Genomic DNA, 27,487 nt, shown 5'->3' on the forward strand with positions numbered 1-27,487 from the left:
TTGGTTGGCAGTCCCTGGACTGGATGGCTGGACCCAAACTCAACTCTGCTGTTACTGTCTTAAATCCTGATCAAAGTTCTCATATGGGCTGTGCAAACACCTCATCTCCTTTACCTGAGTGGGCTCTGTGTTCTCAAACACTCAACCCACCAACACAGAAACTAATTCCAGTGTTATTTCTCCCCTCCCAGCTGTGTGAAATGTGCTGCAGGAAAACAGGTCCCTCCATCATTCCCTGGCAGCCTTCCTACAAGTTTTTAATTGCAGTAGTATTTCAAATGTAAAAGTTATAACTGCTGAGCCTGAACATCTGTACAACAGAGAATTCCATTGTTAGAATTAGGTTAATATTGAACAATAACAGGAAAAAACAGACAAGAGAGAGTCTTGCTGGGCTGATACACAAACCTCCACACCCCCCTCCTTCCTGATCTGCCTGTATTGCAGACTGTCAGTGCATCCTTTGAGAAGTCAGGCCATAGTCCCCCAACAGCACACTGGGGAACAGGACTATTCCCCTGCTCGAAATCACAGAATATTCTGAGTTGGAAAGGACGCACACAACTCTGAGTTTGATCTTTTGCAACAGTTTTCAGATCAAAAGGAGTGAAGGTAAGACACACTTCCTTCTCCAGGTCTGCAGTAGGTGGACCTGGGGAATGGAAACCCAAACTGAAAGGGGACCAATCCTCATAGTACCTTCCCAAAGAAAACCAGGAAATTTGTGGCAAACAGAGCAAGCTGAAGTCATGCCTTGGGCACAGCTTAGACAGGCCAGGTCACCTCTTGCGCCTGAAGCCTCTGCCCCAGGATGCAAGTCCTTGGTGTGCACCAGCATCCCCTCGCCCACACATCCCAGACCAAGGCAGCTCACACAGAGCAGAACCACATTCTGGAGAGCTCACATTGCACTAAACCCTACTGACCCAGTAACAGAACCAAATAGGAACCAGGACTCAGATTTATAGGAGTCCCCAGTGTGACTTGGAAGCCAAAAATCTCATTTTGAAAGGTAACCTGAGATAAACATAAGCTTTAGGAAAACATGTTTCCCCAAAGGCAGTGAAACCACACGCTGGAGGACTTTTAGCTTTTCAAAGGGTGATTTTGGCACTTCAGAAGGCCATTGCCAAGTTCAGTCTTTCTAGACTCCACACAGACCTCTGCAAACAGCCAGTGGGAATTGGGGCTGCTCAGTCAGTACCTGCAAATTGCTCTCTGTAGTTACAATATTGGGAAATACATCTTGATTAAAGAGAGACTGATCTATATGATGCTGTTTTCCCACCAACATAAAACATTTGGGATTAAATTTCAGTCCTCTGAGGCTGTGAGATGCAGCATGCCAACCACAGTCACAATTAGGAACTTCTGGTGGAGCAGCCAAGGTGGCCCATGTTCTTCCCAGGCTGGTTAACAACCAACATGGCAAAAACAAGGAGCCACAGAAACACCTACAACTGTTCCATACATTTTCCGTGTTGTTTTAAGAAAAAAAAAGGTGTTGCACTTATGAACAAAAATAAATATATGTAGATTCACTGATTTCTTAACAAAAATTACTCCTGGGCTCCCAAAGCCAATGCTGACCATAACCCCCCAGTCCCAAATTTAGTCAAGGATATAAATATGGAGCTGCACATCTGTGGCTATTAAAAATTGAAAGAAATCAGAGTTATTGATTTATGCTTCAAGAGAAGCCCTCCTCCCTCCGCTCTTTATATTAGAAGAAAGTGGAAATTAAAACTAAATTGCTCTGAGCAATTTTAGATTTGGTGCCAAAGCAGAGGAGGACAGAGACCTTCAGAAAATATGTGGGCATTGCCTTTATATGTAATAGTTTCATAATTTAACTGAGGCAATTTTCTTTCTTGAATCCAAACCCAAAACCTTGCCAAGAAAATGTTTTTCCTACGTCAGGAACAGTTCATAGCAAGACACTTACTGGGAAAACAAAGTCACAGCAACGTGTCCAGATCTGAGGAGCCCCAACAAGCACTGAAGTCCAAGAATGGTTCTCCCCAGTAGGTTTAAAGTTACAGATCTAATGAGGACAGAGTGGCTTGTACAGTATGTGTGATTTCCAAGTAAAATCAGAATATTACACATAATGTTATGCCAAGTGCCATAGCAACAGGAAGGCGACTTCTAAGAAATGTTAATGAGCTGAGCTGTTCTGCACAGCCCCAACCTGGCCAAGCGAAAACAAACACAGCACTTCAAATTCACTACAAGAAACTCACACATTTTTGTTAGAAAAATTCCCCAGTGTAAAATACCTTATCAAACCATCACAGCAGGAAGGGGCACAGGATCCGTACAGGAGGCACCTCTGGAACAGCCTCACTGCTCCCCAGAAACCCAGTCCCACAGGACTGACACTGCTTCGGCTGAAAACCAGTGGCAGAACAGGGTTGTCCAGGGTCCCTCTGCTCTGGACTTGAGGGGGACCACCACAACCTAGGGGATGAGGGACTTGCTCTGAGCACACAGACACGAGGTCCAGAGGCAGAGGAAAACTTGATGAAATTAGGAAAAAAGCCCCCAAACCCCAAATTTAGATGATTTACTAAAGAACACAAAACACATGCACAAAAAGGAAAGGGTAAATGAGACAGAATCATTGCAAACACAAAATGAGACCAATCAAATGACCACAATTCACAGGTTTATATTTCAGGTTAAGACAAGGAAAGAATAATGCAGCAAGTACTTGAATAAATCAAACTGGTATACACCCAATTGGCCTAATGAGGTTCAGAAACTTATCCAAAAGCTGGATTAAGCAAATGCAGAGCTGCAATGTCATTCCTGAGGTGTGGGGTGAGCACCTAACACAGCTTTGGTGAACTGTTATGAGGCAAGGAGAGCACACCAAGAGCCAGGGAATTGCACTCTAGCCCATTTCTCTCCAATGCCCATAAAAATGCTGGTCAAGCAATCGAAGGTGTGAGAGCACCTGGAAGATAACGAGGAGACGAGCAATTGCCAACTGGCTGGTTAAGAATAGTTTGTGTTGGGTCAGCAGATCCTGCTCAGAGCAGGGAATGGCAGCAGATACTGTTTGACCACGGCCCCTATGCACAAACAAGCTGGACTTGGCTGAAAGCTGCCTTAGGTGAGGACCCTTTGTCTGTAAGACTGTGCTCAGGGCTCTGCTGTCCCATCTGCTCAGCTGGGCACCAGTCCTGGGCCTGCTGCTGGAGGAGGGGGTGGGTCTGTTAACATCATTATCAGAGATGAGAACTCTGAAATAATTCAGATAAATTGAAGAAGTGGTCTGAAAACCAAACAAAACCAAAAAGGAACGAGTTAAACACTCATATATCCAGTGAGGGGGTGAGATGGACATTCTGCAGAGGGTGATTTGGGCTGCTGGGGGTAAGCCCCTTCTCCCCCAAGGGTCCTGCTGTCACAGGGAAGACAAGTGCCTAGAGCCAGGTATATGGAATCACAGAATCACTGAGGTTGGAAAAGCCCTCCCAGATCATCGAGTCCAACCTGTGCCCGAGTCCAACCTGTGCCCGATCCCAACCTTGTCACCCAGCCCAGAGCACTGAGTGCCACGTCCAGTCATTCCTTGGACACCTCCAGGGATGGGGACTCCACCACCTCCCTGGGCAGCCCCTTCCAAGGCTTGACCACCCTTTCCAGGAAGAAATTCCTCCTGATGTCCAACCTGAAGCTCCCCTGGTACAGCTTGAGGCCATACAAACAGGCAGCAAAAAATATCCTTCCCCATCCTCAGCAACACAACATCTAACCTGGTGTGTTAGTTCAAGATTTAAAGACATGGTGAACACAGGAAGGTGAACAAGGGGGGTACAGGTTCACTGGCTGAGAAGAGACTGAAGGAGAGACTGATCTCCATTCTCCAGGGGACAGGTGAGGAATGGGGCTGTGATTTTGCGAGACAGAGTCACATTAGACACTGTGACAAATGTCCAATTAAGGACTGTGACTGAGGAGAGTTTGCTGCCATCACTGGAGGTGCCTTATGGAGGGACTGGGCAAACACCTACTGGGACTGTGGATTCAGTGGCACAGCTCACAAGGGTAATACAGGTTATCATACCGTATATCCACTTCCTTTTCTCAATATTTTCAAGGCTTAATGGAAAATACCCATGCAAAGAGATGCTGCTACAAGCAGACAAGGTTCAATATTTGGAATATTTTGAGTTTTCTTTGTATTCTTTGTACTTACTGCCTGCAAAATGTTTCAGATAAGCTTTCTCTTCATGGCACATGGGAGGCAGAACTGCTGCAGGTTGAACCCAGGCCGCAGCAGACATGATTTCCCTCAAAGCAACTCATGCCAAAAAACTGCTTGGGAATTCTGGCCCCAAAATGAAGCCCTGTCCTCCCTCCTGTGCTACCAAGAACAGGGACCCAAACCAACAGACCCAACAGGCCCAGAGCTCTCTGGTGTTCCCGGCAGCAGTTGGGCTCCCTCAGCACGGGAACTCTAATGAAAGATGCAGCTCTAACAGAGGTGTCCAAGGAACAATTACAGGAAAGCCAACCCTTAGCATAAATGATCTTTAAAAAAAGGAATCCTGCGATACACTCCACTTTAAAACCCACGTTTGCTATTTGTTTAGATAGCTGACAGTTTTAAATGAATTAAAATAAATGCCAGTTTTCTGATGCACACATTCCATCCTTCAGTCTCCTAGCACGGCCTCAGCTCTTCTGGAAATTCCAGGATTTAGCAGCTGCCTTCAATATTTTTAAGCATGGCACTAATAGAGCAGAAGAGAATCAGTGGAGTGACAGTAGCACATAGAGAGTTTCAGACCAGTTTTCAGATGACATATTAAATCCAGGTACTGGTTCATTCAAAGCAGGGTTCAATATTATAATCTATAAATCAGTATTTGCCTTACAAAATGTAATGGAAAATGCTAATAGGATTTACTGGAGCAATGAAATTGGATCACGTCTTATCTATCTGAACTTGATTTGGTACCATATTCCTTCGTCATCAGCCAGCAGCTTCAATGGCTTTTCTCCTCTCCTTCCCCGCCCTGTCCTCTCAGAATTCAGGCATAACCTCAGGCCACCATTTCTCAAAGGGAAATTAGGGGGGACAGACATAAATCAAGTAGAGAATGTAGATTATGCAATATCAAGCAGTATAATGAAAAACTCCTGTAAAGTCATTAGAGCTATAACATGTGTGCCTGAGCTCATTGTTTATGTAGGGTGGGAAGCTGCCCAGCCAAGAAACTTGAATTTCAGAAAGTAATTTAAACCTGGTAATTTTCTTGTCCACGCTCGGGTGACTGAACACCCGCTGTATCGATGAATATCCGTGTTCAGAATTATGCTTCTATCCACAGGAACCACTCTGGGCTCATTGATACATTCTATTAACTGGGCACAATAAAGCCTTGATTTATTTCCAGTTATCAGGGCTATGGGAGAGAACGTTCCCTTTCACAACAGGGAAACGTATGAGAAGTTGTCAGAGGTAGTTAAGTGACGATATTCACACAAACGTGGCTCTGTGTGCTGGGGGGTGGGAGGTGTGGCAGGATATGGCACAACACACGGTGGGGGGACACAGAGATGGAACAGGGATTGCCCGCACTCTGAGATGAAGTGATGCTTCTGTAGAATATGACTGACCAGACCCCATCAGGTCATTCAGGTTGCAAAAGTAGGAATCATGAAATCCCAGACTGGTTTGGGTTGGAATGGACCATCTCGTCCCATGCCGTGCCTTGGGCAGGGACACTTCCACTAGACCAGGTTGCTCCAACCTGTTCAGATCTGGAGCATAAGCCACACATGTTACTTCCAAGAGTATTTTCTATCATAAGCACTCCAGGTGGGAAAGGTGGTGGACATTTGTGAAATTCCAGGATCCCTGTGAGACTAAAGGAGGAGAGTTGGGTGTGTTGATCACAGTTTAAGTGTTGCCCACCAAGGAACGGAGTCATGAGTAAATGGAATTAAAAGCACATGGAGGGACCTGGCAGATGGGCAGAATATCCCTGCACCAGGAGTACAATCATGGAATGACATGGGGGTGGGTAAGAGCAGCAGCAGAGAAAAATTACAGAATAGTTTAGATTGGAAAAACGCTCTAGGAGCATTGAGTCCAACCATCCCCCAGAACTGCCAAGGCCACCATTAACCCATGTCCTCAGGCACAAAGGAAAAGAATGGAATGGAAAAGAATGGAGGGAAAAAGCCTTGTTCTTCTCAGTTTGTCAGAGAAGTTAACAGATACCTTTAAAGAAGAAACAGGGTGGAAGGACATTTAACAAAGGAAACTGCCCAATCAGGACAATCAGAGGAGCTGAAGACTTCCTCTCTTTTATATTTCTTTTTTTAAGAACTTTGCAGATTTAAACCTGAAAATAAATTTGATATAAATTTCTTACAAATAGTGACCAGTAGGCAAAGTACATCTCTCCTAAATGAAACATCTCACTTTCATTGATGGAAGCTGTCCTGCCAGGCCAGCTCAACAGCAAAAGGGCATCATTCCATTGATTTGGTGGCAGGCACGACATTCCCATTGAACAGGGTTGCCCACCTAGGCTGCCCTGGGCAGAGAAAGTCACCCCCTCATGCCCCACCTGCCTGGAGCAATGTGCCCATGGGGCTGATCACAGCACATGAGCTCTGCCAGCACCCCCACCCCTGGCACAACCGTCTCCCAGGTGCAACAAGCTGTTTTTCTGCCTGGTTAGGATGGACGAGGATCAGCAGCAGGGAACAGATGTTGTAAGAGCTCCTGCACTGGGCTCAGCTGGCTGGGGAACACTAAAACCCAGCCAGGGCAGTGTCAGCAATCAGCTGACTCTGGCTGATCACTCAGGTGTACAAACTGCTTCATGCTGTAGCGACATCCTACTTCTACATTGCTTCCATTTTATCCCTGTTCCCTCCTTGTTTAGTGTAGTGCATTGACCCCGGCTGGATGCCAGGTACCCACTAAAGCCACTCTCAATCTCCTCTGCAACTGGACAGAGGAGAGAAAAAAACACCTAAGGATTCATGAGTTGAGATAAGAGCTGGCAAAGGTCACTTACTGATTACCTTCACAGGCAAAACAGACTCAAAGTGGGGATATTACTTAAATTTATCACTAACAGAATAAGAGCCAAAGAGTGAGAAATAAAACAATCTTAAAAACACCTTCCCCCCACCCCTCCTTCCTTACATGTTCTCCCTCCCCATCCCACCCCCAGTGGTGCAGGGGGACAGGGAATGGGGGTTACAGTCAGTTGTTGTTTCTGCTGCTGCTCAGGGAGAAGACTCCTTCCCCTGCTCCCGTGGGGTCCCTCCCACGGGAGACAGTCCTTGATGGCCCTGTCCAACATGAGTCCATCCCTTGGGCAGCAGCTCTTTCCAGAGCTCTTTCCACTGCTGTCCCATGGGTCACTTCTCCATGGGGTGCAGTCCTTCATGAATGAGCTGTACCAGTGTGGGTCCCCCACAGGGGGCACAAGTCCTACCCAGGAAAAACCTGCTCCAGTGTGGGCTTCCCTCTCCACAGGCCACAGATCTCCAGCAGGACTCTGCTCCATCCTGGGCCTCCCATGGGGTCGCAGCCTCCTTCATGCATCCACCTGCTCCAGCATGGGCTCCTCCATGGGCTGCAGGTGGGTCTCTGCACCCCGATGCTCCCCCATGGGCTGCAGGGGCACAGCTGCCCCACCATGGGCTGCACCAGGGGCTGCAGGGCCTCAGCTCCAGTGCCTGGAGCACCTCCTGCCCCTCCTTCTGCACTGACCTCAGTGTCTACCTTGTTGTTCCCATGTTCTCACTCTGCTCTTCCCTGTCTGGAATTCTTCCTGTGCAACAACCTTGTGTTCTTAAATACATTATCACAGAGGCATTACTATTGCTCCTAATTGGCTTGGCCTTGGCCAGTGGCAGGAAGTCCGTCCTGGAGCCAGCTGGCTTTGGCTCCACCAGACAGGGGAAGCTTCTAGCAGCTTTTAACAGAAGCCACCCCTGTAGCCCCAACTTGCTACCAAAACCCAGCCACAGAAATCCACTACATTTAGTTATAAGAACTATTAGAAAAATAAAATACTCTGCATATCCCCAGTGCAGGCTCAGAAGTGTGCCTGAATCCCACATAATGCCATGTGATCCACACTATGGCCAAGGACACTCCAGCTTAGCCCAGTGTCTGAACTGAGACAAAGAGCAGGTTTATTATTTTATTCTTTGTACTTATTATTTTCCGAGTTTGTTGGTTGATGGAGCAGCCTGGACATGTTTCTCCCTGCAGACAGAGGTCCCTTACACCATGTGCTGCAGTTGGACCTGAGCACTCCTTGCTTGTGGCACATACCAAAGAGGAATGGGACCTCCTGAACCTGCACATCCTTCAACACACACACTTTCTGCCATTGCTCCCTTGGTTCACTGTTCAGGGAGAGCAAACTCCATCCCGCCTGCACCCCTGGGCACAATCATCGCTCCCACAGAGAGACCTGGGGTGGCTGGTACAGGAATGAGCCACCACTGCTCAGCTTTACCTTCCTGGCACTGTCAGAGTCAATTGTTCTCATCACAAAGCCATCTGGCAGACTCAAAACCCCTGTTAAGGAAACAGTGATCTGAGGTCAGGAATAGTTCCAGCTCAGGCACGACTTGGGGCACAGGGCACACACCAACCAGGGCATCAGCTGTGTGTTGCATTTAAACTGCAGTTTTGGCTCTGGCCAGCTAAGCTAGTGCTTTTATCCAAACTAGGACTCACGTATGTCTAGATCTTGACTTGGAATGTAAGAAAAGTTCAGTGAGTTTATCACATCCATTGTGCTCTTTTTCTTACTTAAAAAAACCCAAATACGAAAGCAACCACTGAGCAGCTTTGGTAGCTTCTCCTGTTCTCTGAACATGACACAGCTGGTCTCACCCTAATTGAAATCCCCATCATATGAAATAACACAGACGCAATATTTGTTTTGCTAAAACCAGGCTGAGCTCACCATCTTTTTGCTCCCTACTGCGAGTTATGGCCACAAACCATTTTGGAAAGCAGTTTGTTGAAGGTGTCACCTATAACACTGAGGGCAGGCCTGAGCAAATGTCTGCACAGGTTCTCTTACTGAGAGTCTTCCAGTAGCAACTCACTGCACAGAAAGTAAAGGTCACTTGTTCCATCAGACACTATCCACTGTGGTTTTCCCTCCCACAGAGCCTCTGATTTTTAGAGCACTGCCTGTTTTTGGAAATGCAGCAAAGCTGAGGTAGGTGGAAACAGATCAATGAGGGCAAAGAAGCAGCAACAGCGATGGACTCTGAGTGAGGCTCCTCAAGCTGCTCTGCAGTTCAAGTCTGTCCTTGTGACTGATGATCACATCCCATCACACCTGAGCCTCAGGACCTGCAGGCAGTGTCACCAGGCAGCACAAACTCGGGGCAGTGTCATCCGGCAGCCTGTGTGACCCAGTACACCATCAAGCTGTTCTGTAAGTGCCTTGATCCACCATGTTTCTGGACAGCATGAACTACAAGAGCCTTGGTGTCACATAAATGAGGACAGTCTGGTCATGAATGGATGCCCCCTGAATGCCCTGATGACACAACTGGCCCCAGCAGTGACCAGGGGACCAGGGGCTTTGCTGCCCATATCAACAAGGATAGTGTCTGTGCAGGAGACACGATGCTGACATTTGCGACCAATAAAGCTGCCACAGCAATTCTAAAGCCAGAAACTGTTACAAATGACAAGCTTGATAATTGAACTTAATCAAACAATATTAACTGTTAGAATGAACAAGAGAAATTAGGCACATTTTCTTTCCTCAATTTTCTTTACATGTTGGAGGGAAAAAGAATGTTTCACGTCATACCAAGTGCTAAATCACATTCAGCTCCAAGCTGAGAACACCTTGGCGTGGAAGTCTGAGGCGGTCCAACCTGACAGGCTGCAGGGACAGGTACCAGGTGGCCTTGGAAGCTCCTGGTGTCCCCCACCGCCCTCAGGATCCCCACAGCAGAGCCACACGCCAGTAAAGTTCTTCTTCCTTCAGAGGGCAACCACATGAACAACCTGCTGTCTCTCCTGGGAATATTTCAAATTTCCTTAGAGACTGATCCTCATCCAATCACCCAAACAGAGTTTCTTATCTCCTTACAGTATTGCACACCATGGCAAGTTAAATCAGGAAAATCTCAGCCCAACAACCTCAGCAGCCACCAGCACCTACTCAGAAAATGACTCACAACAGAGGGTTTGCACCTCAACCTCCTTGGTGACATCAACCCAGTCATGACACAGCACAGCTCCCTTTGCCACTGTGACACAAACCCCAACACTACAGTTTCACCACTGCACCAGACTTTCCTTCTCCGCCGCTTCTCCACCAGATTTAGGGAATAAGAAGCAACATGACTTACAGTTTACTGTGACTTTTACTTTTTTCACATCTGGGACTGAGACATCATTTTCTGCGCTGCATTCATATTCCCCCGCCTGGTCTCTTGTAATTCCATAGATGTCCAAGTACTGCCCGCTCTCGAAGGGCTTAGCTGAAATGAAACAATAACAGAAAGAAATTACTGGAAGCTTCAACACCTGACCAGCATTTGGAGGATTTAACACACATCCAAGGCGAGCCGGGAGCTGCTGCAGCTTTCACCCAGAAACCCCACTCTGAGGTGAGCTGAAAACCCCCTCAAGCTCCTGGAGCTGAGCAAAGGTTCTCTCCTGCCCCAACCCCACAGTGATGCTCAGACACATTCAGATACATGAGTAATTTGCACCTGATGGGCTTCACAGAATAGAGAAGTTGTAGCTGCCCCACCCCAGGAAGTGTCCAAGACCAGGCTGGACAGCGCTTGGAGCAACCTGGTCTAGTGGAAGGTGTCCCTGCCCATGGGAGGTTATAAAATTAGGTGTACTTTAAATCCCTTCCAACTCAAAGCAATCTGGTATTCCTGCCTTAAAAGCTTCAGCATCCATTAGGGCTGATGGTTTGCACTTGGGCAGAGCCCAGCCTCTGAAGAGACCATGAGCAATTCCTGGAGCAGCTGATCTGTTGCAGCATCCACTGCCCATCCCAGCTGCCTTCGCTGGTCAGGGACCATTCGTCCTTGCTATATCAACCAGCAGAGCATGAAGCTGGATGGTGAACCCCCACGGCTGCCAGAGCCAGGCATGTCCTGGAGGGAACCAGCTGATCACCTGTGATGGGGGTCAATGGGTGCAAAATGGGACATCACCCTTCCTACCTCCAAAGAAAAAGCTCTTCCAGGCTTGCTCACCACCCATTCAGTGCTTACATGTTGTGCCCTAATAAAAATTTCATCATATTAGTCAAAAATTGCTGAAGAGTTCTCCTTTCCCAAAGGAACCAAACCCAGGAAAGGGGATCCTCAGTGTTTGCCTTGTTACACAGAAATAAGGACAGTCTGAGTGAGCAATTCTGAGCACAGGCCAAAGTCTGTCTGCTGGGAAACAACAGGAAATCAAAGAGAATGTTTGTGTCCATAAAACCTCAGTGCCCTGTAATGCACACACAGATTGTTTCAGAGACCAGTGATAATGACACCATTCAAGAGCTCCTTTAACTCCACCTGACAGAGTAGATATAGGCATTTCTGGAGCTCCCGAAATCCCAGTAACTGCTAGTGCTTCCCTGCTGTGGTTTCCACCTTGCAGGGAGTGCTCTGATATCCCTCAGATGAAAACTGCTCCTTGCTTCCAAGTTCATCTCTCCATGTCTTTTAAGCAGAGCTCTCCACGTGATGGCCAAGTAATTGGTTTAGATTCCTCACAAAGCACCCACCACATAATAAACAAAAAAGTGTTAAATATAATTATTATTTTAACACAGTATATCACAACAGCCATGACCACAGATGCTGGAAATTATAGGTCTAAAGGTTTAAAAGACTTGCTGTAAGTGTTTTCCCACCCAGACAAGCCTTTAATTGACTGTTAATAACTGTGTGGCTTGTGGAGCACTGAAAAAAACCCAGAGTGGGCAGTGAGGACCAAGCAGGAGCTTGGTTATGTCATGTCCATCATGGTGGTGAATTAATTTGCTTATCTGCTCATGAATTAATGTTTTAAAGTGTACAAGGTTCAGAACATCAATTATCACATCGTTCAGCACGGCAGCTCATTAACACGCACATGACGATGTGTCTGTCACGGGGAGGAGCCCAAGTGAGCACTGGTGGTGGGAAGTAGAAAGATAAGACTGAAATACGAAAATTAGTGTGGATTGAAGTGAATATTCATAACATGCAGTGAAATAGTTTATGGGACATGAGGAATTGCATAAGGATTTTTAATTGCATGATTTTTTTTTCTCTTCCATGTTCATGGAATAAATGATAAAGAACCCCTTCCCCAAACAAAGCAGGTGTTGCTGTTCCCATGCAGGTGCAGCAAGGTCCCATCCTGCTCTGCTTTGGCCAGGCTGAAGCAATTCCCAGGAAAACTGTATTTCCTCTCGCTTTGAGCAGCAGAGAGGGATGCAAAGTCCCTCCTGCACAGGGGCATTGGCCCACAGAGAGGAAAGACCTTCCAGCAATTCCACTTTGGTTCAAATGCTGTGAAAATTATATAAAATGCAAAATTCTCTCTTGTGTCAGGTTAAAAATAACTAAAAATGATGCAAGTGTAATGCTCTCCAATGCCAGTGCTTCCCTGGATATATGGTAGGCACCAAAACATTGTACAGCATCCCAGAATCACTGAGGTCGGAAAAGCCCTCCCAGACCATTGAGTCCAACCTGTGCCCATTCCCCAACGTGTCATGTGGGAGGCAACTGAGCTGTGGACAGCTTGGGCCCTGAATTTGAGTGGTTGCAGCTGTGAAGTTGTGAAGGAATGTAAACAACGAAGATGAGAAGGTGGACAGGGAGGACAGAGCTGCGGGGCAGCTGTGATAGCCAGAGAGCCTGGACTGTTTGCTGAGCGACCCTGAGTTGCAGAAGCTACAGAGCAGCCAATCTTAAGATGTGTATGTAGTAAGGGCACCAATGGTGGTGAAACATGCTGGCTAGGGGAGACTATAAATTGTCCATGTTTGTATGAAATAAAGGCTTTTCTGTGTGAAATCCCAGTGTGGTGTCCGTCCCGACAACGACAGTGTCACCCAGCCCAGAGTACTGAGTGCCACGTCCAGTTGTTCCTTGGACACCACCAGGGATGGGGATTCCACCACCTACCTGGGTAGCCCAGTACACTGAACCCTGAGATAAATTTATGATGTATCCCTCGGAGAAAAAGAAACAAAATACATCTCCAACTACTTGGAATTTTATTAAACCTTAATTGTGTTTTGGAGTTGAGGTAAAACCAAATATTCTCTGCTCTAAACTTCTGGTTAAATGTCAACACACCACAGAATGGCCTGATTTGGGAGGGACCTTAAAGATCATCCAGTTCCAATCTCTCCTGCTGTGGGCAGGGACACCTTCCACTAGACCAGGTTTCTCAGAGCTCCATCCAACCTGGCCTTGGACACTTTCAGGGATGGGACAGCCACAGCTTCTCTGGGCAACCTGTGCCAGAGCCTCCCCACTCTCACAGGGAGGAATTCCTCCCCAGTATCCCATCTGACCCTGCCCTCTGGCAGTTTAAAGCATTCCCCCTTGTTCTGCCACTCCAGGCCCTTGTAAGTAGTCTCTCTCCATCTTTCTTGTAGCTCCTTCATGTCCTGGAAGACTGCAATTAGGTCACCCCGATGCCTTCTGTTCTCCAGGCTGAACAATCCCAATTTTCTCAGCCTTCCCTCACAGCAGAGCTGCTCCATCCCTCTGATCATCTTGATACCTCCTCTGGACTCGCTCCAACAGCTCCATGTCCCTCCTGTGCTGGGACCCCAGAGGTGGAGGCAGCTCTGCAAGTGGGGTCCCACCTGAGCAGGGCAGAGGGGCAGAATCCCCTCCCTCCATCTACCCACCATTTCATTGGTTTAGATTCCTCACAAGCCATTCACCACTTAATAAACCACCATTCCTGTTAGAATGATTCCCAAAAATGCACGAGTCCTTTCCATGACCCTTGTATTTATACAGATCTATGCTGAGCTCTGACTCTCATTTATGCTGCAAATGCTCTTGTATTTTGACAGTGCTGGGTAGATCCGTGATTTTATGCAACTCACACACACATTCCAAAATCTTCAAATTAAGGCATTTTAAACCCTCATGTCCTCTGAAATGTTACATCCAGCTCACATAAGCAAACTCTTAGTAAATACGAGAGATGAACACTCTTAAGGAATACACTGATACCCTGTTTCATTTCCCCCATTCGCCTGCCCTGTGATGCCCCTTCCTCAGCCTGTTCTTAGTTCCAGAGATCTCCCAGGGCTGTGTGGGAGCACGTGGATCATGTGAGAGCACATGCACTGAGCTGTGGGAGGGATCTGTGCATAAGTATATGTATGTGTATTTATGCTGCATCACATGAACATCCAGCTGAGGCAAGGGGATCCATAAGCAGCAGGAGAATAAACTGTGGATGAAGACATTGGGGAAAGAAGATGAGTTTCAGGAGATATCTCAGTTTTCTCACTGTTTTTTCCTGTGATCTCTTACAGTCCTGAGTAACCAACCCTTGTTCTGCTCTTCTGCAGCCCACAAGCATTTCATAGACTTCTGGCTGCCTTTTCTGGCCATCAAGCCAAAATACTCCTCAGGCTTTGTACCTGAGAAAAGGAAATCTGAAGGTTCATTAGCAGCAGTCCCTCAGCCTGAAGTCATGTCAGCCAAGAACTTTGATGAAAGATGAGAAAAAAACATTGGTTGAAGTAAAAGGAACATAAACATGCGGGTGCCTCACATCCAAGGCCATTCCTGATGGGATTTTCAGAAGATCTCTTAACTAGATTATTGATACACATACAGATACCTAAGTAATCACGTCTGGACAGCACAGGTAAGGAGACTAGGTTCTCCAGGAAGGGAAATGCCTGTGAAACTAAGCTTGAATGTCTATTTTCTGCCAGTGACGTGTGATCTGACGTCTGATAAATCCTTACACTTTTATTCCTCAGGAGAACATACGATTATATCCGTGTTTTCTCACCACACCTGTGGTTTCTGGCACAGGTGCAGCACACACACACACGCATGGCCATATGGACCCATTCTCACAGCCTTGGATGGAGGAGTTCTGCAAGGGCAGCACTTGCCTCCCTGGTGTTAAACATGAGTCAGTCCAATCAAAAATCTGGTGCAAGTCCAGAGAAGCTCCAAAAATGGCTGAGGACTTCAGCTGAACCAAGGGGGATTTATTTTTATTTTTTCTTTATTCACTAGGATATTATATAATTGCAACATAGTCCCAGTTTATGAACTGTAAAACAGGTGGAACAATTTTGTAAGGAGATAAAAGACAAGAGATGGGAACAGAGAATAACGAAGCTGAAAGTTCCAGGGGCTGGAGTGGGTTCAGAGGCTGGCGTTTGGAGAGCTGTGTGTTCTCCCAGTGTGAGCAATGTAAATCTCAGCCAGTTATCCAGAGCATGGTGTGGAGAAGGTGGAGTTGGTCCTACAAAAGGAGTCATTTCAGTTTTCCCCATTCTCTACAGTTACACCAGATTCTGTCCCTGTACAGAGCCATTGCCAGGCTGCCCTAGAGTCTGAGATCATGGACTTAGTATGGCTTGGAGCAAGTTTAATTCCTTTCTTTGCTGACTTCATGCCAAGGAACACATGGTTGGCTCATACTCCAGAATATGGACTGACCTTTCCTCCTTAGCAGCTGAGAATTAACGTAAAGGAGAACCAGCTCCATTTTAATACCCGATGTTGCTCAGAGAGGCTGTGGACTCCCCATCCCTGAAAGTGTTTAAGGCCAGGTTGGACAGGGCTTGGAGCAACCTGGTCTAGTGGAAGGTGTCCCTGCCCATGGCAGGGTGTGGAACTGGATGGACTTTGAGGTCCCTTCCAACACAAAGCAGTCTGGGATTCTGTGAATTTAAGATCCAGTAAACTAGATGTTACTTTGAAAGAAAAAAGTAACCTCTCTTGAGATAGGTTTGACCTGCATGTCATATGTGGATATTGATCTTCCTGTATATCAGACCTCACTCTGATCTTTGTGGATCTGTTCAAAACTCCGTGATGACCACAGAAAATTAAAAAAGACTAAATTAAAACTGTGTAAGGAAGAACTGGGCAATGATCTTTTTAATAAGAAAGCTACGTGATTAAATCTCACTTGAGCTATTTATAATTCATAGGACTTAATGTGGGCATTTGGCTCTTGGGAAGGGGCTAATTATTCCCAATAAAGGCCAGTGCCTACGGTGGCTTTTGGAAGAGCCTTGGTCTGTCAGTCAGATGGAGGCTGAGGGCACTCCGGGTATGGGGAGCAGGAGGGATGGGGAACAGGAGGAATAGGGAGCAGGAAGGATGGGGAGCAGGTGGGATGGGGCAGGAGGAGTCTCAACGGGGCCACATGGATGTTCGCCCTGGGGTAAAGGACTCTGGTCTCAGGTGGTCTGACAGTTTTATAACATTCCTTCCTCCTCTTCCTATATCAAAATGATGTTCTGAAAATGATGACCGACTATTTATGTACTGATTATCTGTTTGGCTCAAATACATTTGTTGACGGCTCCCATTTGATACAATTCTCTTGTTGGCAGTTTGTTGAAACTGGAAGCATAACTAAAGCTAAATGAATCACTAATGAATTTTTTTTTCCATATTGTTTCGTATCACTCAAAAGCTACGCCATGTTTTTTGTAAAATATGCATTTAAAAAAGCACTATTAGTATGTTTAAAATATGATTTATTAATAAAAATGCCCAGAAGAAACGATTCTGGGAATTAAAGCAGGAGGAACTGCAGGTATGGTTGGGATGACCACAGTAAACACTTGTGGTACCAAGTAATAGCACAAGAGGCAATGGGCAGAAACTGATGCCCAGGAAATTCCAGCTGAATATGAAGGAGGAGCAGATGTCCCCAGAGTGAAAATAAGAGCATCTTGATGCATTTTTAAGATTATCTGTTACGTTTCTCTAAAAAACTTTGTGCAAGCCCCAGATTTGTCATGCTTGGTTCAAAAGACCAGGATCTCCCAAAAAAACATGAGGGATGTTGTACAAAGGAAGTAAAAAGAGAGTGAAAAGTTGGTTTGGTTCTGAACATTAAAGACTTTGTTTCATTGAAATATCTCCTGAGAGTCATACACTGCTCACTCAAAAGTGCAATATTTCTCACATAAAAATGAACTAATATCTGTGGGAATAAGCTCAGCCTGTATTAAAATTCTCATTCTCATTGCATTTTATGAGTTATTAATGAGTTCATCTACTTTTATTGAAAAGTAAAAAATACTTTCCATTTGTTATAAAATTGTCAAAAAAATAATCATACTTTTTTCTGTGCAATGATTTTGGACAGTTTTAGTTTGTATTTCACCAAATTGTAATTGTGCTCTTGTTTCTCTGTTCCTTCACAAGCCCCCAATTATTTGACTATCTTAAACTGAATATTCTTCTGACAACTGTACTTTAACAAGAATATTCTTTTAAAGATTTTAAGAAGATCTGAGGATTCCTGGGAATACCTTTAATTGTTCCTGCAGGGATGGCCAAACTTCTGGAACAGTCCTGATTAAAATGACATTTTTCTGAGAAGTCTTCCTCAGAAATGCCCTGACCACAGTGCAATGCCACCTCACCCCAGAGTAATGGCTTGTGGTACTAAATGTCACTTAATTGGATCCTAATGCTAAATCTCCCAAGAACGGTACTTACAAGTCTCGTTAAAAAGAAAAGGCCAAAATTCCCATAACCTAAAACCAGAAGGCACCTTCTTTTCTAAGGGAGACCTGTGATTTTGGAAGTCACTTTATTGCTTGTACAAAAGCAAAGGGAAGAAACCCACCCAGCAGTTTATCCTGGGTGCTGTGTTTGCTGTGCAGTCTTTAAACTGTTAATTAATCCCTCATTACTCTGTGCTGAGCTCCACACTGTTCCCTGGAGCTCTTGGGAAGCTGCCAGCCCTGTGTTTGATATGAGGGAACCATTGATTTACTGACATGCCAAGCCTTTATCAACAGAGAAATGGCCCTCCAGGATCACGAGCCAGGCCATTAAATGCCTATAAAATATTAATCACAAATCTTTAAGTCCCTGAGGGGTTGTAGGATGGCCTGACCCCGCTCCTTATTCACGCAATTCCCACGTGCCCATTGCTGGCATGTTCAGCTGCCCCATGCACATCATGTTCCTCACGTAAGACCTGACAGAACACCCCGAGTGCCTCCTGAGCATGAGTCCCAGGGGATGCATGTTTTAGGTGTTTTCCAGGAACATGCTCATCCATGCCCAGGATGCAACCAAGGAAGCACTTGGGTAGAAGGGAGCGGTGGGAGGTGCTGCCACAGCCCAAGCCCTGGTGCTGTGCCTTTGGTGTCAACAGGGCACTGTGCCAAGCCTCCAGGCTGGGAGATTCCCTGACTCCTGGGGGTCCTGTACACCACTGATAGTTGGGAGAAGCAGGAATCCCTGTTCAAGGTAAAAATCCAAAGCTATGGTTTTGTGTAAACCACCCACCACAGAGCAGTAAACCTCAAGCTGCTTCCTCAGAGGGCACAGAAAGAGAAGTTTACAACACGGCAGGAAAAGGACGGATGTTCCCTATTAAGTCATTCAGTAGCAGGACACAAAGGTTTGGTAAAGCCCCAAGGAATCTGAGCTCTAAATTAATCTGATCTTTGTCAGGCATGCCTCAATGCTGGCATTGAGGTTCCTGCTGGAACCGGGGACAGGACAAGTGGGAATGGCTTCCCACTGCCAGAGGGCAGGGTTAGATGGGATATTGGGAAGGAATTCTTCCCTTTGAGAGTGGTAAGGCCCTGGCACAGGTTGTGGCAGAGAAGCTGTGGGTGGAATGAGATGGGCTTTACGGCCTCTCCCAACTCAGGCTGGGAGGTTCCAGGTTCTCTGAAACCAGCTGGTGCCAAGAGGCCACGTAGAGGTTTCTCTGGAGACCACATCCCTGTCCTTCCTCCCTCCCAAAGTCGTCCTGGAGAATGCTGGCAGATCCCAGGGGTGCGTGAGTGGTAGCAGAGCTGACGGTTCTGGACAGGCATCTCCTGCCTGGCCCCTCTCCCGTGGCACAGGTAAACCCTCCCTGGTCTGGGACAGTCTTAGCCTGTCTCTGCTGATCCTCCCTGCCTTGGTCTGTCACTGAAGGTTCCCTGGCTCTTCTCCAAACACTTTCAGCTCAGTTGCGGGAACAGATGTTTGTGTTCAGGCCGGTAATGCTTCACCTGACCTGGGAGCACTGCACCAGCGCTGGGATGGAGCTGTTCCCTGCAAGATGAGTAATGATGGCACGAGGGAGGCGTAGCTCTGTCAGCGCTCATCAGGTCAAATCACTGAATCATTTCACATTCTGCTGCTCAGGCGCCTAAAAGGAACCAGCTTTGCTTTGGACCTAATGCAGCAATAAATCTCCTCCCTTTAGGAAGGTGACTGCGTGGCATTGTCTTCACTGGGACAGGATCCCACTTCATCCCCCAGCCTGTGAGCCCTTTGTCTCCAGCCTCAAAAGACCATCTACTGCAAGACGTCACCTCAATGAAGGGAAAGTTCCATAAGAGAAAGCCCCTGACTGGCTTTAGGGCTGTTCCCCAGCAGCTGACAAAGTGACTGGGAACAGCAGCTCCAGGCACTGAAAACCCAAACCCATGAACAGTAAAAAAGGTGGTTGAAAAAGAATTCTTTGATAGAGGAGAGTTGAAACAAGATAATCTTTAAGGTCCTTTTCAACTTGAACCATTCTAATCACAGAAGCCTGGAGTGACAGGACAAGGAATGGTTTCAAACTGGCAAAGAATAGGTTTAGACTGGATATAAGGAAGAAATTCTTCCCACTGAAAGTGGGGTCCTGGCACAGGTTGCCCAGAGAAGCTGTGGCTGTCCCATCCCTGAAGTGTCCAAGGCCAGGTTGGATGGGGCTTGGAGGAACCTGGGATAGTGGAAAGAGTGCCTGCCCATGGCAGGGGGGGTTGGAAGGAGATGAGCTTTAAGGTTCCCTCCAACCCAAACCATTCCAGGATTCAGTGAACCAGGAGAAAATAATCACTGGTTTTGAGCTATCTGTGACAAAGCTTGAGAAAAGAGGTTGTTCCAGCCAGCAGGATTGCCAGGCTGTTTGACACACTGCTAATTGAATTTGGAATTCCAAAGTTGGGAAATGCAGTTCGACAGCAAAATCCTTCATATGACGTGGTCGGTGCTGAGAGCAGCTTCACTGTGCACATGCAGCAGCCAAGGGGAGGCTGGAGGAGACCAGCTTCTCACTGATCACAAATTACACAATGCACAATTACACTGGCATGAGGGGAAACTGGTGTGAAATGACCTCACCAGCAATATCTGCTCCATGTTTAGAACTTAGTAAGAAAAAGAGAAACAAGATAGAAACTCATGTTTCTAAAACTTTCACTTTAAAACCTATTTTTAAGTGAGGGATGGAGGATTTTAAAAGATTTCACCATTCGTACACACACAAAGCCCTTGGAATCTGATAATAATCCATGTCAGTTAAGTATTTTCAGCCTGAAAATCCAAGTGTGAAGTACTTGTACTTGAACAAAACACTTCTCATTTCTGTCACGTGTGCACACATCTGAGAGGCAGTGGCTCTGCAGCAGAAGGGCAAGTGGAACAGAATCTTTGACATTGGCTGGCTCAGGTCAAGCTTTGTTTGTTTCTCAGCATTTAGGGAGAGTTTTTAAAAACCCTCTTTGCTTCTCCCTCAGAGAAGGACCTCAGTGTTGTGCAGCAGTGGGATTGAGGAAGGGTCCTGTAGCCCAGGGACTGGCAGCGCCTTTTGTCCGCAATGGAATCGGCTCCGAAGCTCCTTCCCCACCAGCCCAGCCTGGTAATTGCAGAGCTCTGAAGATGAATTGCACTAATACATGGTCAGGCTGTGATGATACATTAATGCAATATATCTCCACAGCTTTAGGGCTGTCCAGGAGCAGCAGGAGGGGCATTAGAGTGCCTTCAGTCCTATCACATCCTGCACACGTGGCAAATGGAAGAGGGAAAAGGGAGAGGGAGAGGAGGGAGAGGAGCCATCATATGGGCATGTTCAAGTCTAAACTCAGCCTAATTTCTGCTTAGTGAGCACTACCACTGGTTTCCTCAGTGTTGGAGAAAAATCTGTTATTTTGCACATGCTAAACAGTTCTTACAGGGCTTTTGGTGGTTTGTTGGGTTATACTGGAAATGTTTCTGTGTCATCATTCCCTGGAACCCGGACAGAATGAACAATGGGTGTTCTGGTGCCAGAATCTGCCTTCCACTCAATTCAGCTAAATTCACAGTTTCTGAAAATCTATTCTTCCAAATGCATCCCTGCATCCAGATCATCATCCTGTTTGGGAAATTAACTGAAAGCTGGACTGGGAACAATGGAGATATAACCGTGAGAAAAGGAGCAAGAGAGGAGGGAAGAACTGGAAAATACGGAACTGGAAGTAACCAGGGATCATAGAATCCTGGACTGATTCAGGTTGGAAGGAACCCTACAGCCCACCTTGTTCCTCCCCCTGCCATGGGCAGGGACACCTTCCACTATCCCAGGTTGCTCCAAGCCTCATCCAACCTGGTCTTGGACACTTCCAGGGATGGGGCAGCCACAGCTTCTCTGGGCAACCTGTGCCAGGGCCTCACCACCCTCACAGCTGAGAATTCCTTCCCAATATCCCATCTAAATCTCCCCTCCTTCAGCCTAAAGCTGTTCCCCCTTGTCCTGTCACTGCACCCTCTGAGCATGCCAATCCCTCTGCAGCTGGAGAACCTCCCCTTTGGAAACTTGTCAAAATGAAAGTGGAAAAGAATTTTGACATAACAGCACCTGAACTTTGGAAAGCAGAAACATTTTATCAAAAGATTTCTGAATGTCTTTTGCTAGTTTTGCTGCCGACAGAGCTTAGCCAAACTCTCAGTGTAACTCACACACACAGGTTGGACATACAAGTGCTAAAGCTGGAGTTCTGTCAGAGTTGAATTCTTTAGCATTCTGGTTTCATTCTTAAACTATCGATGATGCACTTTGCTCTGAAATGTCAGAACAAAATAAGTAATACCTGCAATTTATTCGGGTGACATTTCAACAATACAGATTTCCAGATTACAAACTGCAGCCTGAGCGTTCCGCTGAGTGTGGAGATTTGCTGCATTTACATAATGGGGCTGTGTAATGAATATTTATATAATGAAAGCATTTACATAATGACTGCAAGTTAAACATGCACAATAAAGATTCCAGGCCAGTGATTTACAGACTGAGCTTAAAAATCACCTCAAAATGTATTTTATTTTTATTCCTATGAAAGGTTCAATTTATCTTGTGTTCCAAAAAATTGAATCCAACCTCGTGCAAGTCAAGGCTGCGTTGATGTAAATCATGATCATATCCTGGAATTAGTCTACATTGAGTCATTTGTATTCAGAGATTTCAGTTCCTTATCTTTTAGCAGCAGCTTTGACAAACAATTTGAGAATATTCTAAATATGCTTGGTTAATATAATTTAGTGCTGGATTGGAGATGCGACGCTTCCCTGTGAGCCTCATTAGTGCCACTGGGAATTACAGGGGAAAACTGGGAGAAATTAGAAAGTGCAGATGAAGCTGATGTTTAGAGAGAGGTGAGGTGCTGCACACAGAATATAAACCATTACAGAGACCTGATGTTTGCAACTCTCTTGCATTTTCTTTTCTAATAAATCCAGGCTTTGTGTTTGCCAGGCTGATGTTCCCTGGGCTATGAGAGCCATTTGTAACTGTCTGCACCCGGAACATGCACCTGAGCACAGAAGTGTTACTGGAATGGAAGAAGTCTTCTTTATTTGTTGCACTAGCAGAACATGTGCTGGAAATTGTACCTTTGTTTCCATCACATTTTACAAGATTTTTGCGCAAGAAGTTATTTGGATCCTGTGTTCTCCCATTCCAGATCGAGCTGTGTCCATTAATCAAACAGGGGACACCCAAGGCACGTCTCAAGGCACAGAATCTCAGAATCACTGAGGCTGGAAAAGAGCTCCAAGGTCATCAAGTCCAAGGTGTGACCAATCCCCACATTGTCACCCAGAGCAGAGCACTGAGTGCCAGGTCCCAGTGCTCCCCCTTGTTGCCCATCACTTGGAAAAGGAGGATTTGTGGGGATGCAGGTCTGTGACATGGCATCTGCAATGAATTTGCCAGACCTCAGCACTGAGGCTCATCAGGGCATCTCTGCCTGGGCTGTCCTGATGTGCTGCGTCAGCCTGGGAACCCTCCCTCCTCTCAGAGGCGTCCCTGCCTAGTCTGTGGTACCTTTGCCTCTTTTTTGTCTCCCATGGGCACTATAAACTAAAAGAGGAGAGATTTAGATTAGAGATTGGGAATAATTTCTTGGCTGTGAGGGTGGTGATGCCCTGGCAGACGTTGCCCAGAGAAGCTGTGGCTGCCCCATCTCTGGAAGTGTCCAAGGCCAGGTTGGACAGGGCTTGGAGCAACGTGGGATAGTGGAAGGTGTCCCTGCCCGTGGCAGGGGGTGGGACTGGATGAGTTTTAAGGTCCAAACCAGTCTGAGATTCTGGGATTCTAATCATATCCACTTCCAAGAAGCGGTGAGAAGGCAGAGTGAAGCAAGAATTTGACACCTAAAGGGAAAACAAAGAGAGGCTATACCTGCCTGCCCTTAGACTTTAAGTTGTGGGAACAGCTCCTCTGGGAATACCTCCTGTGTACCCACAGTTTGCTGTGCTGGGCGCTTGGTAGGAGCACCCTGAGCACCTCCATTGTCTCTCCCCGTTCCACAAGATCTTCCAAGAGTGTTTGCCTCAAATTCCATTTTCAGTTCTCACTGTGGTAATGGATGAGCACACCTTTCGTCATTCGCAGCCCTTTTGTCAAGATACAGAGCCAGGGGCTCACTGGAAGCCCTTCTGATTACCTGCATTAATTTTTATTAAGGTTGAAAAACCCTGTAAGCTCATCGAGTGTCCAACCATCGCCCCAGCACTGCCAAGGCCATCACTCACCCATGTCCCCAGGTACCAGATTTTCATTTTGCCTGAATTCAAGAGGAGGAGACTGCCTATTCCTCAGCCTCTCCTGCAGCCTGAGTGCACTAATTCTCCTTTTCTGCTTTATCCCTCTCCAGGAACATTATAAGAGCTCCTTTCTGCAGCCACTCAATGCTTTAAGCTATTACTCTAAAGTATCACCATGGCTTCTAATAAAATTTTATTTGACATTTAGTTAAAATCCATTTTCTGCTACAACTGAATTTTTCCTCGAGTCCCTTGATGGACACTCCAAGCCAAATTCATTGTCATTGTCTTAAAGGTCAAAAGTGACCTTTTTTTTCCAGATCTTGCTTTGTAAAGCAAACTGTTCCTCAGGATTATGAGAGGCTGTGACAGTCCATGAAAGCCTCCTTCCCTACAATTACACGGATTTTATAAAAGTTGTGGGAGCAAAGAAAGCCTTTCATTGCAAAATCAATCATGACTGTAGAGTCCCTGTAAAAGAACCAGCGCAATGCCAGTCCAGCCAGCTGGGAGCAGGGAGCAGCTCCTCCCAGGAACACCAAATCCATCCTAATTTCCAGAGATAGGGAGTGGAGATCTCCCCACAGACCCTGCTTTGCTCCCAGGGAGCAGCTTTGGTGGCTCTACACCAAGCCAACAGTGGAGAGATGCCTACAACATTAGCCAGAACTTTTCTTTAAATATGTTATGAGGAATCAAAAGTATAAATGGAAATATCAGATAGAAGTGATACCTTTAGCTGACATTTTGTTTGCAATTTTTCCTAAATGTCATTTACTTCATTCATTAAAACCATTCCAATAAGCTGTGCTGCATCAAGGAATGGTTCAATGGTATAGAATCCTAGAATATCCTGAATTGGAAGGGACCCATGAGGATCACTGAGTCCAGCTTCAGGCTCTGCACAGGACACCCCAAAAATCCCACCCTGCATCTGTAGTTACAGTAAAATAAATGACAGTAAATTAAATCTATTACATGATGTGTTCATATGTTTAACTTTCATTCCCATTTCTAGAGAGTGCTGTGTGTTCCTGATTATGTCCTTGCTTGGATTTTAATTGGAATTGTGTGGTCCATGTCTGCAGCCTGTTAAAACATACTTATTCATATTTAAGAGGTCCTTATGTCTTCATTTGTGTGTTACAGTAGTATCCCAGATTTCCCTGATCTCACCCAAAATCTGAAGAAGATTCTTTTCTAAAGGTCCCATTAGACAAGCACTTTTTAAGGCAAAAATGCTGCCACTCGTCCCACTTGTGACTCCCCAAAACACTAACCCCGTTGGGGTGGCAGCTCCACACTCACCAGATGGGGAGATGTGCCTCCAGGAGATGGAAGGCTCCGGCTTCCCTGTGGCCAGACACACCAGGGTCACGTTGCTGCCTTCATTCACAGTGATGTCACTGGAGATGCGGAATATCTTGGGAGACACTGGAATGAAACAAGGAGAAAGGGGTCAAGGAAAGCTTCTGACTCAGTACAATCCCAGCAGAGCACAGAGAGCTAGCTGGGAGAGCTGGGATACCTGGATCTGCTGGGAGAGCTGGGATAGCTGGAACACCTTTGGGATAAAATTACAGGCAGGTGTTGAAATGCAACTGTGCAAACCCTCAGTGAGGTGTGAGCACAACTATTTTCATCAGGTTTGCAGAGCTCAGCCTTGGATTCTAAATGCTGCAACTGAGAAAGCAGCACTTCTCTCTGTTTTGTGCAAAGCAGGGGTTGCTCTCGATTTCCCAGGAAAGATGGATGCTCTTGTTGAAAGGCTGTGCTTGCTCGTGACAGTGTGTAAAGAAGAGAAAATGAAATTGTTCTTGTACTTTTAAAAATCAAGATGCCTGTTACATCCTGCCTGTGTGTACTTGGAGAGTTGTATCTTCTGCAGAAGACTAAAATACATTTATTTCTGTTGCCTCATATTGCTTTGAGGCCCCCAGCAGCACCAGGGCTAAGAAAAAAATAAGCTGGATTTTTTTTTCTTTGATTTCATCAGCAGAATTCTTCACTAACCCCATTTTCTGCACTATTTATACACCTGGGCATCAGAGAACAGAGTTCCATGTGGATGAAAAGTGATGGAAAGCATTAAATGGCCTGTCCTTAAGGGAATGCTTTACTTGTAATGTTACAAAGGGAGAAAGGGAACTCGGGGTCCCAGCAATGAAAGCAAGAATTCTGGCTTTCGGTGTGAATCTCTCTAAAGAAAAAACCCTCTCCAGACTTTCCTGAAGCCAAGAAGGTCTGATGCAGGAGAAATGTGCAGGCTTTTGTTTGGGTTTGAGGTTGATCCTCCGGAATTTTACAGTCTTTCTAAGGGAAGATTGGACCCATGACATGGTTGAAGGTGAAGAGTTTTCCAGACTTACAAAGTACAGATTAAGTGATTTTCTCTTAAGTACGTGCTTTGTTCATTTCCTAATTGACTGGGCTCCTCTTTAATCTTGGTTTTACAGCAAGGAAATGAAATAAAACCTAGTAGTGTCATTACAATGACACTGAGCAGGTCACATCATTCATTCATTCATTTCCAAAATAGAATTAGAAAAGAAATTAATAAGAGATGTACATCAATTAAAATAACATATAAATAAACACAAACATGTAGCCCTGCTGTATAATGTAATTCTGTAAATTACATAAATGACACAATATGATCTGGTACTCGTGGAGAATTGTTGATGTTATTATTATCAATGACTTCCCAGGAAGATTTTCTTTCCCATGATAGAAATTGGCTTCCACAGTATTTCTGGAACCTCACAGTGTGAGACAAATCAGGATTTCTGGTATATCAGTATGCTGCTAATTTTTCTGCTATTTACTGACTGATAGGGATCATTACATTCAGATCACTCAGATCTGTGGAATTTAGTAATTATGACTTAAATATATATGCATGAACACAATGGAATGTTAATATTTATTAAGAATTAAGAAATGTTTATTTTGCATACATATTTCTTCTGATACCTCTAAAGACTCTGATCTATGAGCAGATTTAGCATTTCATATCTGCTCTGCCAAGCCTCAAGTGCAGATTAAACCCATCACAGAGCTCCTCTACATTTCAACAACTACAGCCTTCCACCCATCTCACGTGGCAGCTGAGAAGGTCAGAAAAAAATTAAATATAGCAGCGAATAAACATTTATTCAGTAAATGGATTAACGAGAGGTAGAAGAAATGAGATAATAAACAAGGATGAAAAAGGAATTAAACTCCCAAGTAAATTTTGTGCAGGGGTTCAACATGAAAAGTACTTTGCAGTAATCTGACTTCTCTTTTTAATGTTTTTAAATGAGAACCTTTCCATTTCAGACAAGGTGTGTAAGCAAAGGCCTGGGAAGCTACTGTGAGAGGGAAGGCTGAGAGAACTGGGGTCATTCAGCCATGAGAAAAGAGAGACCTTGTCACCTTGTCACAGTATTTCCAGGGTAGCTGAGGAGAACATGGAGACTCC

The 27,487-nt window shown here is 45.7% G+C and overlaps 1 protein-coding gene across 1 annotated transcript in view; it reads right to left on the reverse strand.

The window, feature by feature from the left end:
• Positions 1-27,487, reverse strand: part of NEGR1 (neuronal growth regulator 1) — a 232,071-nt gene that overhangs the window by 84,991 nt on the left and 119,593 nt on the right. The window contains 2 exon segments of the mRNA XM_051798485.1: positions 10,381-10,512; positions 25,333-25,458. Of these exon segments, the coding sequence (XP_051654445.1) occupies positions 10,381-10,512; positions 25,333-25,458 (258 nt within the window).

Source organism: Manacus candei, unplaced genomic scaffold (genome assembly GCF_025592945.1).
Source record: "Manacus candei isolate 608988 ecotype Guabito, Panama unplaced genomic scaffold, ASM2559294v1 h1tg000005l, whole genome shotgun sequence".
In the NCBI taxonomy this organism is placed as follows: domain Eukaryota; kingdom Metazoa; phylum Chordata; class Aves; order Passeriformes; family Pipridae; genus Manacus; species Manacus candei.